This window comes from Anabrus simplex, chromosome 1 (assembly GCF_040414725.1).
Source record: "Anabrus simplex isolate iqAnaSimp1 chromosome 1, ASM4041472v1, whole genome shotgun sequence".
NCBI classification, from domain to species: domain Eukaryota; kingdom Metazoa; phylum Arthropoda; class Insecta; order Orthoptera; family Tettigoniidae; genus Anabrus; species Anabrus simplex.
Window position 1 is genome coordinate 350,234,222 of NC_090265.1, and position 15,496 is coordinate 350,249,717.

Sequence of the window (15,496 nt, forward strand, 5' to 3'; positions counted from 1 at the left end):
TGTATGTATTTAGAAAATCAGCAATGTTTGTTGTTGTCAGCAGAGCGTTCACTCATGCACACTTGAATAATGAAATAAATAATGAGGTACTTTCAACCTACTTATAATTTATTCTCTGAAAATTGGTTGCTTTATATATAAAACTTGAATGAACACACACTTATCTGCACTGATTAGAGTGTTTTCAGATTTAAATAGAAACTATGATGCTCCTTCCTTAGGAATTTCACCAATATCTTGCAATTTTTTCTATTCCTCTATGTACTTTGCAAATCATCACCATAACAGAAACAGAGACAAAAATTGAAAATTTCTTACCAGTTGTCACATTTCTTGGTGACAATTCTTGGATAATATTGGAACAGAATTATTGTGTTGTATCCTGGTGTACATGCCACTTAACTTACTTTTGCTTTTCCTGCATCTGTTTTTCATCAGTTTGTTTATTTCACTTGGCAATAATTTTACACTATAATCACCTCTCATGTCTGACTGCATATCCATTTTGCTGAAGAAAATCAAATAAACGTAAATACTTTACAGTTGAAAACGTCAAAATAACCTCTTGATAGAGTCATAATGAGCAGCTGCTGTATTCAAAATAAGATTGTTGTAGCTTGCATGGGAAGTGGATGTAGTATAGACTTTTGTTCCAAGTTTTTAAAAGTGCATTTTTCTTCAGAATTTTGGAATACTGAGACCAACTGTTGCAACATGATCAAACTAACTGCAATTACAGATCAAAGATACATCGTAGATCTTTGTTCTGTAAAAAGTGTCATTTTCACAAAAATGTAACATAAAAGTTTGTTTACGAATATGCTTCAAATGAAGCCTGTCTACTCCATTCATATAAAATCCAATGCATCATCCAAATACCTAAGAAAAAGGGCCTTTTTGAATTTGGTGCCTGCCTGGTGCACTTGTAATTCAAGGACGTTGGGGGATGCAATGAGGGGTCCCTGGGAGGGGCGTCATAGCTCGGGATGTCTCGTCCATGCTGTATTCAGTCACTCTCACGATGAGTGAGAGAGAGGTACACCCGCATGTTGAGGCTCTGGTCATGGCGGATTCCATAGTTAGACATGTGGGAAAAGTGTGTAGAGGAAAGGGAACCAGGGTAGGGTGTTATCCAGGAATTAGGTTAAGGCAGATGTTGAGGAAAGTAAAAGAGAAGGAGGAGGGAAAGGAGAAGGTGGTAGTGTTTCACATTGGTACCAACAACATAAGACAAGCAGGTATAAGTACCAACATAGTTGGGGAGTGTGGGCTCTGGTAAATGTAGCATAGGTGAAGTTTAAGGAAGCGCAGATTGTTATCAGTAGAATACTGTGTAGGAGGGATACTGACTGGAAGGTGACTGGGGATTTAAATGAGAGGATCATGTGGGTATGTGGGAAACTGGGAGTGAGATTTCTTGATCCTAATGGGTGGGTAGGAGATAGGGATCTGCTCTCAAATGGCCTTCACTTAAACCGCAATGGTACATGTAAGTTAGGAAATTTGTATAGAAGGGTTATAGGGAGGTACATTCAGGGAAATGGGGTGGCCTACAGAGCAGTGATAAGGGAACAGGGAACTGGAAGTCAAGTTGGGATGACATAAAAATGTTAGTGTTGAACTGTAGAAGTATTGTAAAGAAAGGAATAGAATTAAGTAATTTAATAGATAAATACTTACTGGATATTGTAATAGGAGTTGAATCATGGCTGGGAAATGATATAATGGATGCAGAAATATTCTCATAGAACTGGAGTGTGTATCGTAGAGATAGGATAGGAATGGTAGGAGGGGGAATATTCATTCTGGTGAAAGAAGTTTGTAAGCTACGAAAAAGTTAAAGATGACAAACATGAAATTCTAAGTGTAAGGCTCACCTCTAAAGATAATAGGCAACTTGATGTCTTTGGAGTGTACAGAGCGGGAGAGGGTAGCGCTGACGCTGATTCAGAATTATTTGATAAGATAATCAGCTATGTGGGAAACGATAAGGAAAGGAACGTGATTGTAGCGGGTGATCTCAATTTACCAAATGCGAATTGGAGAGGTAATACGAATGACAGGTAATACAAATGGTAAATAAGTTAATATAGGAAGAGCAGCTCATTCAGAAAGTGACAGAACCAACTAGAGGGAAGAATATTCTGGATGTGGTACTGGTAAAACCAGATGAGCTCTATAGAGAAATCAAAGTAATAGATGGTATTATAAATGTGAAAGAAAGGAAGATATTAAAATTTGGACTATTAGGCAGTACCATGTGGCTCATAAAACAGGCATGAGGGAGTTTTTAGAAAGCAACTATGATTGGTGGAAAACAGTAAATAAAAAGGTAAACAGACTCTGGAATAGGTTTAAAGCAATTGTTGAGGAATGTGAAAATAGGTTTGTACCTTTAAAGGTGGTAAGGAATGGTAGAGATCCACTATATTATAACAGAGAAGTAAACGGATGAAGAAGAGAGTGCAGGTTGGAAAGAAATAGATTTAGAAATGGCTGTGGAAGTAAGGAGAAATTCAAGGAACTTACTAGGAAATTCAATCTAGCAAAGAAATCAGCTAAGGATAACACGATGGCAAGCATAATTGGCAGTCATACAAATTTTAGTGAAAAATGGAAGAGTATGTATAGGCTTAGGGCAGAAACAGGTTCCAAGAAGGACATTCCAGGAATCATTAATGAACAAGGTAAGTGTGTATGCGAGGATCTTCAAAAGGCAGAAATATTCAGTCAACAGTATGTAAAGATTGTTGGTTACGAGGATAATGTTCAGATAGAGGAGGTGACCAATACTTAAAAAGTATTAAAATTTACCAATGACAACAATGACATTTACAGTAAGATACAAAAGTTAAAAACTAGAAAAACAGCTAGAATTGATAAGGTTTCAGGGGATATACTAAAGACAATGGGTTGGGATACAGTACCATATCTGAAATACTTATTTGATTATTGTTTGCATGAAGGAGCTATACCAAATGAATGGAGAGTTGTTATAGTAGCCCCTGTGTATAAAGGAAAGGGTGATAGACATAAAGCTGAAAATTACAGGCCAGTCAGTTTGACATGCATTGCATGTAAACTTTGGGAAAGCATTCTTTCTGATTACATTAGACATGTTTGCAAAATTAATAACTGATTTGATAGAAGGCAGTTTGTGATTTTATGAAAGGTTATACCACTGAAGCTCAACTTGTAGGATTCCAGCTAGATATAACAGATATTTTGGATTCAGGAGGTCAAATGGACTGTATCGTGATTGATCTGTCTAAGGCGTTTGATAGCGTATATCATAGGAGACTACTGGCAAAAATGAGTCCAATTTAACTTAACAAAAGGGTGACTGAATGGGTGGCTATATTTCTAGAAAGCAGATCTCAGAGAATTAGAGTAGGCGAAGCTTTATCTGACCCTGTAATAATTAAGAGGAGAATTCCTCAAGGTAGTATTATTGGACCTTTTTCTTATATATATAAATGATATGAGTAAAGAAGTGGAATCAGAGAATGCTTTTTGCAGACGATGTCATTCTGTACAGATTAATAATAAGTTACAAGATTGTGAGCAACTGCAAAATGACCTCGATAATGTTGTGAGACAGACAGTAGGCAATGGTATGATGAAAAACGAGGTTAAAAGTCAGGTTGTGAGTTTCACAACTAGGAAAAGTTCTCTCAGTTTTAATTACTGCATTAATGGGGTGAAAGTTCCTTTTGGGGATAATTGTAAGTACCTAGGTATTAATATAAGGAAAGATCTTCATTGGGATAATCACATAAGTATGATTGTAAATAAAGGGTACAGATCTCTACACATGGTTATGAGGGTATTTAGGGGTTGTAGTAAGGATATAAAGGAGAGGGCATATAAGTCTCTCGTAAGACCCCAACTAGAGTATGGTTCCAATGTTTTGGACTCTCAACAGGATTACTTGATTCAAGAACTGGACAAAATCCAAAGAAGAGCAGCTTGATTTGTTCTGGATGAAGTCCAACAAAAGAGTAGCGTTACAAAAATGTTGCCAAGTTTGGGCTGGGAAGACTTGGGAGGAAGGAGACAAGCTGCTCGACTAAGTGGTATGTTCCTAGCTGACAGTGGAGAGATTGCATGGAATGACATCAGTAGATGAATAAGTTTATGTGGTGTCCTTAAAAGTAGGAAAGATCTCAGTATGAAGATAAAGTTGGAATTCAAGAGGACAAATTGGGGCAAATATTCATTTATAGGGAGGGGACTTAGGGATTGAAATAACTTACCAAGGGAGATGTTCAATAAATTTCCAATTTCTTTGCAATCATTTAAGAAAAGGCTAGGAATACAACAGATAGGGAATCTACTACCTGGGTGACTGCCCTAAATGCAGATCAGGATTGATTGATTGATTGATTGATTGATTGATTGATTGATCATCACATTTCTCATCCGAGAAAATGTTAAAGCTGCTGAAACTTGTTGCCAGTTACACGCACAGTTCAGGAACAGAACACTCTTATGGGCCTGGGTGAATTACTGGTGTAATGAGTTCAAGGACGGATGTGAGAGTGTTGGAAACATGCCACACGCAGACCGCCCCCTCACCTCCATCACAACCCAGAACATTGCGGCTGTTCAAGATCTTATTGAAGTTTACACAAAAACAACTGTGCTTCAGATCAGCCAGGAACTTAAGATCAGCCATGAGGATGTTCTGACAATCATCCGATTGGGTTCCAAGGCTGCTGAATGAAGATCAGAAGGCTTGCAATTTCTCGTGAGCTTTTGACAAGGCATGAGGCAGAAGGAGACACCTTTTTGAGATTAATCATCACTTGTGATGAGACCTGGATCCACCATTACACTCTCATGTCAAGGAAGGTGAGTATGAAGTGACAGATGCATGGCGAGAGGCCACCGGTGAAAGCCAAGATGCAGGCAAGGTCTTGAATATGGTCTTCTGGGACTACAGAGGATTAATGCTGGCTGATTTCCTCGAGGAATGTTGGACCAGTACTTTGGCCTACTCCTGCAATCTTCTTTGCCAGGTTCATTTTGCCTACAGGTCAGAAAGGCATGACATCCAATCAAATCTGTATATGCCAAACCCCACACGGCAAGACTAACCCAGAAAACATGTGCACAAATGCACTGGACTGTCCTGCCCAATCCACCCTATAGTCCAGACCTGTCACCATGTGACTTCCACACTTTTGGGCTGCTGAAGGGCACTCTTTGTGGAGAGCGATTTATAAATAATGAGGAGGTGAAACAGTTAGTGTGCAATTGGCTCCAGACACGCCTGGCTACCTTATTTGAAAATGGGATGAAGAAATTGCCTATTCATTGGCAAAAGTGTATTCTCTCATGTTGAAAAGTAACAACAATGTAAAATGTACTTAATTTTGATAAACAAAATAGTTACAACGAAAGGCTAGTTTATATTTTACTTACCTTGGATTAATGACTGGCAAACACTACTACTTGCACGTTATGAATGGGATAAAAGGATATAAAAGAATCTATACTCCACACTGCTTTACTTCTAAATTGATGTTTTGCCGATTTCGGCTCTGTCTGGTGGTTATGTGCTGAAACACACACATTCAACCAGTCCCAAGCTGCATCCAAAGTTTAGTAATCCCTTTGGGACCTAGTGATAGTGGCAGTCATACATCATTGGAGCTTTCCAGTGATTCTGAGATCAGTGGAGCGTTCCCTATATAGACCACACCCTCCTTTCTGTGCCAGTCATTAATGGTGAAGTATCTACGTGGGTTGGAACGGCAATAGTGGCAACACTACTGTGGATGCAAAACAGAATTAATTATTGTCACTTCTACCACATGTTACTCTATGTCTATCCTACCTCACTATAAATGGAATTGCTCACCTGTTGACATGCGACAATGCAGTCCGAGAAAAAGCCAGTCTTGTATGAGTTGTTGCTCTCTTTTATCCTTGTATCTTGTTAGTATTTACTAATACCCTTCATGGCACATAGCTGAATAAGGACCCCAGTTTTCCAAGATGACTGCTGCTCTCCCAAATGGCTTACAGATATTGGAGTGTTACACGGTCAACCTAACAACATCAGTTGTATTGCTTGGCTTTCTTAATCGGATCTATCTTCTATTTGACTCTGTTATATAAACTCCCTGCTTTTCACCATAATGCTCTTATTATACACAAAATATGTTTTGCTGAGGACAACTACTCCAAAATTAGTTGAAAACACTCTAACGAGGTAATACATTGCAGTAAAAAAACAGTAGTGAAGGTGGATAATTCATTATAATTATTGTTACATTATTATTTAATGGAGTCAGTACTGAAGAACTTTATTTATTTATTTATTTCATTTTTCTTAAATTGCCCAGTGTGAAACTTCATGTCTTGGAAGGAAGAGATTATTGAGTGATCTCTTGTAGCACTTTCTCTCTGAAAATAGCTTACCTAACTGGTTGCGGTGAAGGCCAACGGCATAGCTCTACAGTGTGCTGAGTGTGTGAGAATGGTACTAATACTCGACCAAGTAGCTCTTCTGTGGATCAAGAGAATGATATCAGAAAACTGACACGTGTAGAATATAAATAAACTTTGTTAAAGAAATCACAGGTTATCAATACCTGTCCAGTCTCCTCTTGCTCGTATTAAGATGGATAAATTAGGCTGACTAGATGTTGGGCACTGAAACATAGAAAGTTATATTCATATAATGCACTTGACTGAATAGCCTACTCCCTTACTGCAGTAACATATATTAGCATATGGGTATAGCACAAATTAAATTCTCTTTTCTTATTAATTATTAAACAATAACACTTTTCAGTAGTCTATATAAACACAATCTGTCTCTCCATTTTTTTTGGTAACAATTACTTTTTTTGCATGTTTTAAACATATTTAGGTTATGTGGCAGCTAAAAATCAATTCCTGTGTGTCTGTCTATCTGTCTGTCCATTCCATCATAGCACAAAAACTAATAGAGGTATAGAAACTTGGTGATTAGACCAAGCCGCACTGCCAGTCGCTACCAGGGTACATTTTTTTTTTCAAATTCAAATCTGAACATTAAATTATAAGGAAACTTGACTTCAAAAATTTCTAAACATCTTTCTCAATATCATATATCTAAAGAAGTGTAGGAGAACAAAAATGGTTTAAACTTTCACTTATAACAAATTTTGTTCTATGTTAAATTTTTATAGAAAAAAAAAAATTATTTCCAAAGATATATGAGTGGTGCCAAATAGAGTATGCCATACTAGCCAGTGGTAGGACCACTTCTCTTCACTCAGCAGTGGTCTTCCCTTTAAATAATTGGCAACAGCTCAGATTTTTAATTGTTAATTTAAACAGTCAAAGTGCCATTTCTGCATTCCTGAGTTAGCATGTTAATACACTCAACTCTCGATTAACCAGGATAATGTAGGGTCAAGGCTTCCCGGATAAGTAAAATCGCGGTTAACCCGAAAAAAGTTAAAAATAGAACAGGGGTACTGAAAGTACAGTTAAAATTACAATTTTATTAACTTACCCAATATGTGGAAGTAAAAGTAGCACTTAGCACAATTAATAAATGGAAAAATAAACAGCACTTTTGCTGAAAGTAATAAGGCAAAGAAAAATATTCAGACTACCTAACTTTACTGTTTCTGAAAATAATCAGTCATTGTTTACTGCTTTTGTGCTGAGAAACACCTTTTCTTTATTTTGCTTCTAAAGTTTCTCAAAACAAGTTTTTTGGTGATGAGAGATTCATCCTGGCCATCGATGTACTCCAGCAATGACTTGACATTTGCCAAAGCAGCCCCATGCATAACTGTTTGTTCGGCACGAGCAGCTGTATCTCCCTCCTCATCACTTTCACTTCCCGCTTCCTTTGTAATTCCATTATAATTGTAATTCTGACTGGTTAGCAGCAGGCAGTCAGCAGCTTGTTAAAGCTTGAGAGTTAATTCCTCAGCAACAGGGAACATTTGAGTGCCGCTTTACCCCGTGCTTTGGGTTGAGCACTTAGAAAATGCAGGGGTCTATTTAAAAGTTCAGTTACAACAGTTTAGCTAGGGTGGGTGTCCCAAATATCGCCTCTGTTCCTAATATCGCCTACCCGTGTTTGCAAGCTACTATGCACGCCATCTATGAGATTACGTAGTTACCTTGACGTTCTGATGTATTGCCACACACAGCGTCAGCGGCAAGCTTCCTATGAGTGATAATAACAGCAGTATGGCATCTGGTGTGTTTGAGCCTGTGATGAACGTATTCTTTGTCTCCAATCAATCCAGGGAATGACCAGGTAACTGTTTCCAAATCCTAATTTTCCTTATATCACTTGAAAGTGCATTAAATGAGGATTCCAAAGATGTTGTTATTACTTTTAAAAACTGCTTTTAACCTCCGTCATGTGTATGTTTGTGTTGACTGAGCTGTGTTCCTAATATCGCCTACCAACCCGATCCTAATATCGCCCCTAGGCGATATTTGGAGCACCTACTTTCATTCACCTATAAACTTCACTTAATCTGTCTGCTCCAGACTTAAACCCAATTCTGTGTTTTGTTGTTGTTGTTGTTGTTGTAGGGCTCGTACATGAGATCCCAAGAGAATAGAAGAAAAGGCAGACGTGGAGCATGTCCAGTCTTGAGGCTGCATGTCGGGCTGTTCAGAACAAAGAAATGGGAACTCTGAGACCATCAAAAGCATTTGGAGTACCAAAATTAACGATTCGAGACTACATTTAAAAAAGTACCTACAAAAGGGAAAAATGAAGAAGAATTTGCTGTGGTAAGAAGGAAACTTGGAAGGAAACCTGTGCTGACACCTGATTTAGAAAAGGAACTGGTCGAGTACTGCATGGACGTATGTTTTTTTTCGGTTTGACTCGAAATGACGTGAAGCAGATGGCCTTCCAACTTGCCTTAAGGAACAATCTTCCTCATCCCTTCTCAGAAAGAACCAATATCACAGGTCGAAAGTGATTGAACTTGTTTTTGAAAAAGACTTCCCAGCTGACAACAAGAACTCCACAGTCATTGTCAAGAGCCAGAATATTAGGGTTCACTGAAAAAATGTAATTTATTCTCAATATTCTTAGAACAGAACTTGCCAAAATCAAATTCAACTCTGCCAGAACTTTTAATGCAGACAAAACTGGCATCACAACTGTTCAAAGCAAAAATGTACAAGTGATTTGCACAAAAGGGAAACCGGCAGTCTACAAAATGTCATCGGCAGAGCGGGGAAAGCTGAACACCATTGTCATCTGTATGTCTGCTGTCGGCCAGTACGTTCCTCCCATGATAGTTTTTTCCAGAAAGAAACAGGACTTGAAGCTAATGAAGGGGGCTCCTCCTGGAGCTATTTCAGGATTTTACCTATCTACTATATTTACACACTTTTTCAGTTATCTAATAAATTATGAAGCATTTCTGTCTGTCCTCATTTTTAATTTAAGTCCTCTTTTCGTACCAAAAGTTTGAAATTAGTTAACAAATGTAAGTTATGTGTGCTCTACAAACTTAGCAACTCATTTTTAACAAGTGCTCCTAATTTCGCCTGGTGGGTGGTAATAGGAACAGGGGTAGGCGATATTAGGAACACACTCATGCGAAATTGTCTTGGGACATTTTTTGACATTTTGCTAATTAACTTAAACTGGCGTAAGTTATGAAGCGATTTGATCTCTGGGAACCAAAGGAAGATTGTTCCTAGTGATATTCATTTATTTTCCAGATTGATTTCACAACCCAGAAGGTTGACATACAGAGAAATAGTTATTGTAGGCGATATTTGGGACACTCACCCTAAGATTATTTTCAAATGTTTACAGTAGAGGCTCAAAAGAATGTAGTTTATGTTCATTGACTTTATATTTGCATTATATTCTACTAATGGAGAAGAGACCTTCCATATTTTATACGGAATTAAAGTGACGTTCGTGTATTCGCATGGATTGTTTCATAATGCAGTGAAAACTAGGGTAATCATTGCCTCGGGAACTCTGAGCAGAAGAACCGGGAACAATAGTTCAAAGTTTTACTTAGCACAAATCCCAAGTTAATGGGATGATTAGTTCATAAGAAAGAGGGCATGTACTTTGGTGTTCTTCATCATCCATTACTTGGTCTTGTGCACCATGCACTCTCATTTCGTATGTTATGCGTCTACTCTCAATTTGCTCAGTTCAGTCTGGTGTAGTACTCTTATTGTCTGATTTATTAAAACTTAATTACTTCTCTTTCATTTAAACTGCACCGTGCCATGCTCCTGCGCCACGCAATATCATATTTCAAAGTGACAGCAAGTCATAATTACGAGTCGTAAGAGGTTTCAAGGTATTGAAAGAATTATAGGAGTCCTCACCAGAATTAGTCAACATGCATATCAGTGAAAAAATGGTGATTTATACAATCAATCTACATAAGGAAATGTCATGTATTGTTATATACATCTGCTAGAATGCAGCAGAAATTTAAGTCCGTATGCTCCCACATGGAAAGAGGTCAGACTATTTCAAACTCTTTAGAAAGAAAAAAAAAGAAACACTGATTTGGGCTGATTTATACAAGGAAAGCAGAGATGTGCCATTTCCATCTCAACAACTTTAATATTTTACAAGCTAGAACAACATAAAGTTAGGCCTACAGGGCTCTACCCTATGCATGGAGGTTGACAGCATGTGAAGAAAAGGAGTTCTATACGACGTATGGAGGTCAGCATCAAGGGTTTAACTTTAGACTATGACCATCACAGGTTTGACAGTTTGAATGAAATGAAATGACGTATGGCTTTTAGTGCCGGGAGTGTCCGAGGATATCTTCGGCCCGCCAGGTGCAGGTCCTTTGATTTTTGACACTTGTAGGCAACCTGTGCATCATGATGAGGATGAAATGAAGATGAAGATGACACATACACCCAGCTCCCATGCCAGCAAAATTAACCAATGATGGTTAAAATTTCCGACCCTGCCAGGAATTGAACCTGGGCCTCTGAGACCAAAGGCCAGCACACTAACCATTTAGCCATGGAGCTCAACAGCAGTTTGAATCAGTTAAACATTGATTTGACTGTATCACTGCTGATGGAGAGCACTATTCTCTTACCCTTCACCTGGAGCCAGAGGATAGACCTGCCTTGGATGGAGAAGTAGTTCAGTAAACGATCTGTTCCAGAAAGTATACGCTATGGGTAGTTGGTAGACAGCAATATACTGGGTGGTCGGAAACAATGTAAACTGAGCATATGATCATTAGAGTGTTGGTCATACTAATCAGCAATTTTAAAAAATAACATCAATATCTCATGCAGATGTCTTTTTTTTTTTTCCAGCTGCTGATGTTAGCCAATCAGATCACTTTGCGAGTGAATTCAAATGGGCTTTACAAGGCAGTGTTGTTAAATCTGCACGTGGCTTGGTTGGGCTAGTATGGAGGTTCCATACCAGCAACCTCCAGAACTTAAGAGCTGTTGAAGATATAGCTTGAAAAACAACAAAATATTTTTTTGCTATTTGCTTTACATCGCGCCGACACTGATAGGTCTTATGGCGATGATGGAAGAGGAAAGGCTTAGGAATGGGAAGGAAGCAGCCGTGGCCTTAATTAAGGTACAGCCCCAGCATTTGCCTGGTGTGAAAATGGGAAACCACGGAAAACCATCTTCAGGGCTGCCGACAGTGGGGTTCGAACCCCTCTCCCGATTACTGGATACTGGCCGCACTTAAGCGACTGCAACTATCGAGCTTGGTACAACAAAATATGCAGTCCAGATAATATTGTTAATGAATTTCTGAAAGCCACTCTGTCAGTGTTGAAGGAATCATTTACACACCTTTTAAATGAATGCCTGCATCAGTGCATGGTACCAGATAGATGAAAAACATCCACAATAAAAATGTTGCATAAAAAGAAAGGCAACACAGCTGATCCCAGTGCTCTAGAGTATACACTACTTAAGACACTGACAACACTGGTCTGCAAACACTTTTCTGAAATTGTAAGAAACAATCTACTAGAGACACAGTTTAGCTTCAGAAGGGGAAGGTTGACCAATTCAAGTAATCCAATGCCTGCAAAATGACACAGAAGAAACCCTAACACAACTACTGTATGTGGGTAATTACATGCCATCTTCATCGACTACACAGAGGCATTCAACACTGTCAAAAGGACCATTTTATTGGAGAAACAACAGGATTTTAGGGGACCAAGAAATAACCTGCTCCCACTCACAAAGAACTTACTTTCAAATAGCTAGTTAGTAATAAGTGATGGCATCACTAGATCAAATCCTTTAACGCAGACTATAGGCATATTGCAAGGTGATCTTCTAAGTCCACTGCTGTTCATGCTTGCAACTGCAGATGCAATAGAATCAGAAAACATAAAGATACTCAAGTGCACTAATGACATGATACTGACTTCATATTCCTAAACAGACTCGCAGGCCACCTTTGGCCTAGTGACAAAATGGGTAGAAAGGAATGAATTGTGGCTAAATGAATAGAAATATGTATCAATGATTTTCAGATAAGGGGCAAAACATGGGAATTTCCACATTGGAAATAGACAGCTAAAATCAGTGACCCATTTTAAACATCTAGGAGTCTCACCTTCAGACATCGGGCACAGTATTTTTTTCATGTCAGTGATTGACTACAGGTTACTATGAAGGCTATAAGTGACATATTGCACCTAAATGATATATCACTCACAACAGCCATCAAGCTCTCAACCTGAAAGTTAGACCTGTAGTGGCATGGTCTGGAAAATATATGGTTACACCTAAAGAGGAAACTTTGGAAAGGATAAAGAAATTAAAGGCAACCTTGTTAAAGACAGCACTCTGTATATCAATGTACACTCCCTCTTGACTTGTACATGAACTGGCAAGACAGGTATTCCACGTGGAAGAACTCAGATTACAGCTGTGTCTGCCAGCCACACCTCCATATGTGGAACTTCTGGAAGAACACTGACTGCAGGAGGAGTTCTACATGAGCGACACCATGATCAACAAAGAATGGAAACATGGTGACTATGAAATGAGGCATATAATGACAAGGCTTCTGTGCATGGATACAATCAAAAACTGTGTCAGACTAAATGGTTTTTATGAATCAGGCACAGACTATATACAGTATGAACTAGATGTTGGAATCCCTGTGAAAGATACCATGTAGTGAACTCCGACTGGCATACAGAATCTTTTGAGAAATATTGTACTGGAGAATGAAATGTATGCTGATTTGGCTGCAATAAAGAACTTTTTATTAAATATGTGGATGTCAACAACAAGATTCTAACTTAAACCTGCACTGCTTTCTTCTACTTGTGCCAGGCTTAACTTTTAAATAATTCCGGTCTCATCTGTCTATGTCAAACTCCTTCCAAACCCAATATAATGTAAGTGTTTTAATTTTGTCTTTCTCAGACCTATCCTTGTCTCTCCAACATCTTCAATCTTAAAGCAATTATGAGTTATCTTCTTCTTCTTTCATTGAATTCATGTCTTTATACTTGATTGTCCTGTCGACTTATTTTCTACATAGATTAATAGCTGTTTTGATGGTGTGCCTTTTATACTTGTAATTTTCTTTCCTTTCAATTGTGCATTATTATCTTAAGTATTATCTGGCTCCATGGCTAAATGATTAACATACTGGGTTTTATTCCTATCTGGGTCAGGGATTTTAACATTCATTGGTTAATTCCTCTGGCTCAGAGGCTGGTTGTTTGTGGCATCTTTAACATTAGACTTTATCTTAGGTAGGGTCCCATCCTCACAAACAAGCAGGACACCTATAGTGCATCTACTCAAAAGACCTGCACCAAGGCCTCTCAGGAGGCCATATGCAATTATATATATCTGTAGTATCAAAGAAATTATCATAAATGCATTAAGTTTAACACAATATAGATACTTACTGAGCTAACTGTGAAAGGATGCCATTCAATTGTCGAGATGATCGGACACTGGAGCAGAATAAACTGCAACAATTTAAACATAAACTTTCTTTAAATAAAAAGAAATACATAGCTACACAAAATATCTGTCTAAATAAAACTTACTGATCTGTCTATTTTGAGGGGAAAACTCAAACTTCACATACATTTCACACCTATGTAATAAGAGTGATAGTTCAGCCATGGCTCCTCTGCCTGGTCAACAAATTTTGCTGGTTTTATAAGTTTATTGCATGTATGGGCAAAAGGTCCAACACCTAATGGAATGTCCACAGAATGGAGGTAGGAAAATAGATCAATGATGCTTATAACTGATGGATTGAGTCATACATCTCTATTTTATCATACTCTCATAACACATAAAAATCTGCAAAATGGGAATGCCCATGTTTTAAGCTTCAGAAACCAGCACAATGAAGAGACAATAAATAACTCTGGTAAAAAGAAATGGACTTCAAGAATTATTTTGATGGATAAATACAAACAGAAAAGTTCTATTTTATTACAAATAAGTGCACATTTTATAGGAAGTAGATGGTAATGGAAGGCCACTATAAGAAAAGAAAAATAATGCCCTCAAGATCATAGAGAGAATACAACAGGTTGCTTCAATTAAAATGATGGACTCAGCTGGAGGGTGGCCTGACTGAAAGGATAACCTACGAAGATGCAATGTACCAGACAACTTGAGCAATATGCTTTACTATCATGCTACTATTCTGCAAACTTGACTGACCAGAGAGTTGTTTGGAACAAATACTTTTCTGAATAGGTACTCAGAGAATTACAGCAGCAGTAAAATAGTGATGAAATATGCAAGAATCTTTTATTTATCCAAATTTCATATTTTTAGGAAGGCTATCAGTATTACACTTTGGTTTATCACTATCATCTCTTGTATAGTACGCGAACCTTTTCTTGAGCCCTGAACTCCATAGTGCTGAATGGGAACTAGGGCTCAAGAAAAAGTTCGCGTACTATACTTTCCACAAATACTTAAAATATTAATTACTGAAGAGAGACAAATTACAAATACTAAACTTTAACAAATAGTGAAAATATATGGAAAAGAATAATGAAAGAACTGAAGGTTTTGTTTTTTAATATTTTGGTAAGTATAAATAATAACTACCAGATTAAAGCCATCCAGAGAATTTTACACAAATCAAGGTTTACTAGGGTTGTTGTATAAAGCCAAAATTTATTTTGATGCCTGCTTATTGAAATGGTTCAGGAAATTTGGTCCCAAGGGAATTCTGATGAAACCAAACTACTTTCTACATCACTTACTATTTGCAGATGATCAAGTGAAGTGACCTAAAATACTGAAGATGCTTCCTAAATGATGAAGAAATTAATAACTGAGGAATGTAAAATGTCGGGGCTAACTGAATTATAGTGAAATTAAATACAGTACTTCTCAAAGGGGACAAACGCTGACAGGATGTTACAGCTTGGAAATGAGACAATTAAGACAATGAGTAAATTGAAATATTGGGGATCAAAACAGTAATTGAGGCTGATGGAATAAGTTCAAGTGAAATTGAGGGAAG

At 37.8% G+C, this 15,496-nt stretch overlaps 1 protein-coding gene across 3 annotated transcripts in view; it reads right to left on the minus strand.

Moving 5' to 3' along the window:
* The window catches only part of LOC136856782 (NADPH oxidase 4), a 287,464-nt gene that overhangs the window by 84,101 nt on the left and 187,867 nt on the right, over nucleotides 1–15,496 (minus strand). For all 3 annotated transcript variants that reach the window (XM_068224960.1, XM_067134888.2, XM_067134889.2), the window contains 3 exons: nucleotides 13,905–13,967; nucleotides 6,603–6,663; nucleotides 6,430–6,517 (listed from right to left, as the gene is read on the minus strand). In XM_068224960.1, the coding sequence (XP_068081061.1) occupies nucleotides 6,430–6,517; nucleotides 6,603–6,663; nucleotides 13,905–13,967 (212 nt within the window). The remainder of the gene's footprint in view (nucleotides 1–6,429; nucleotides 6,518–6,602; nucleotides 6,664–13,904; nucleotides 13,968–15,496) is intronic.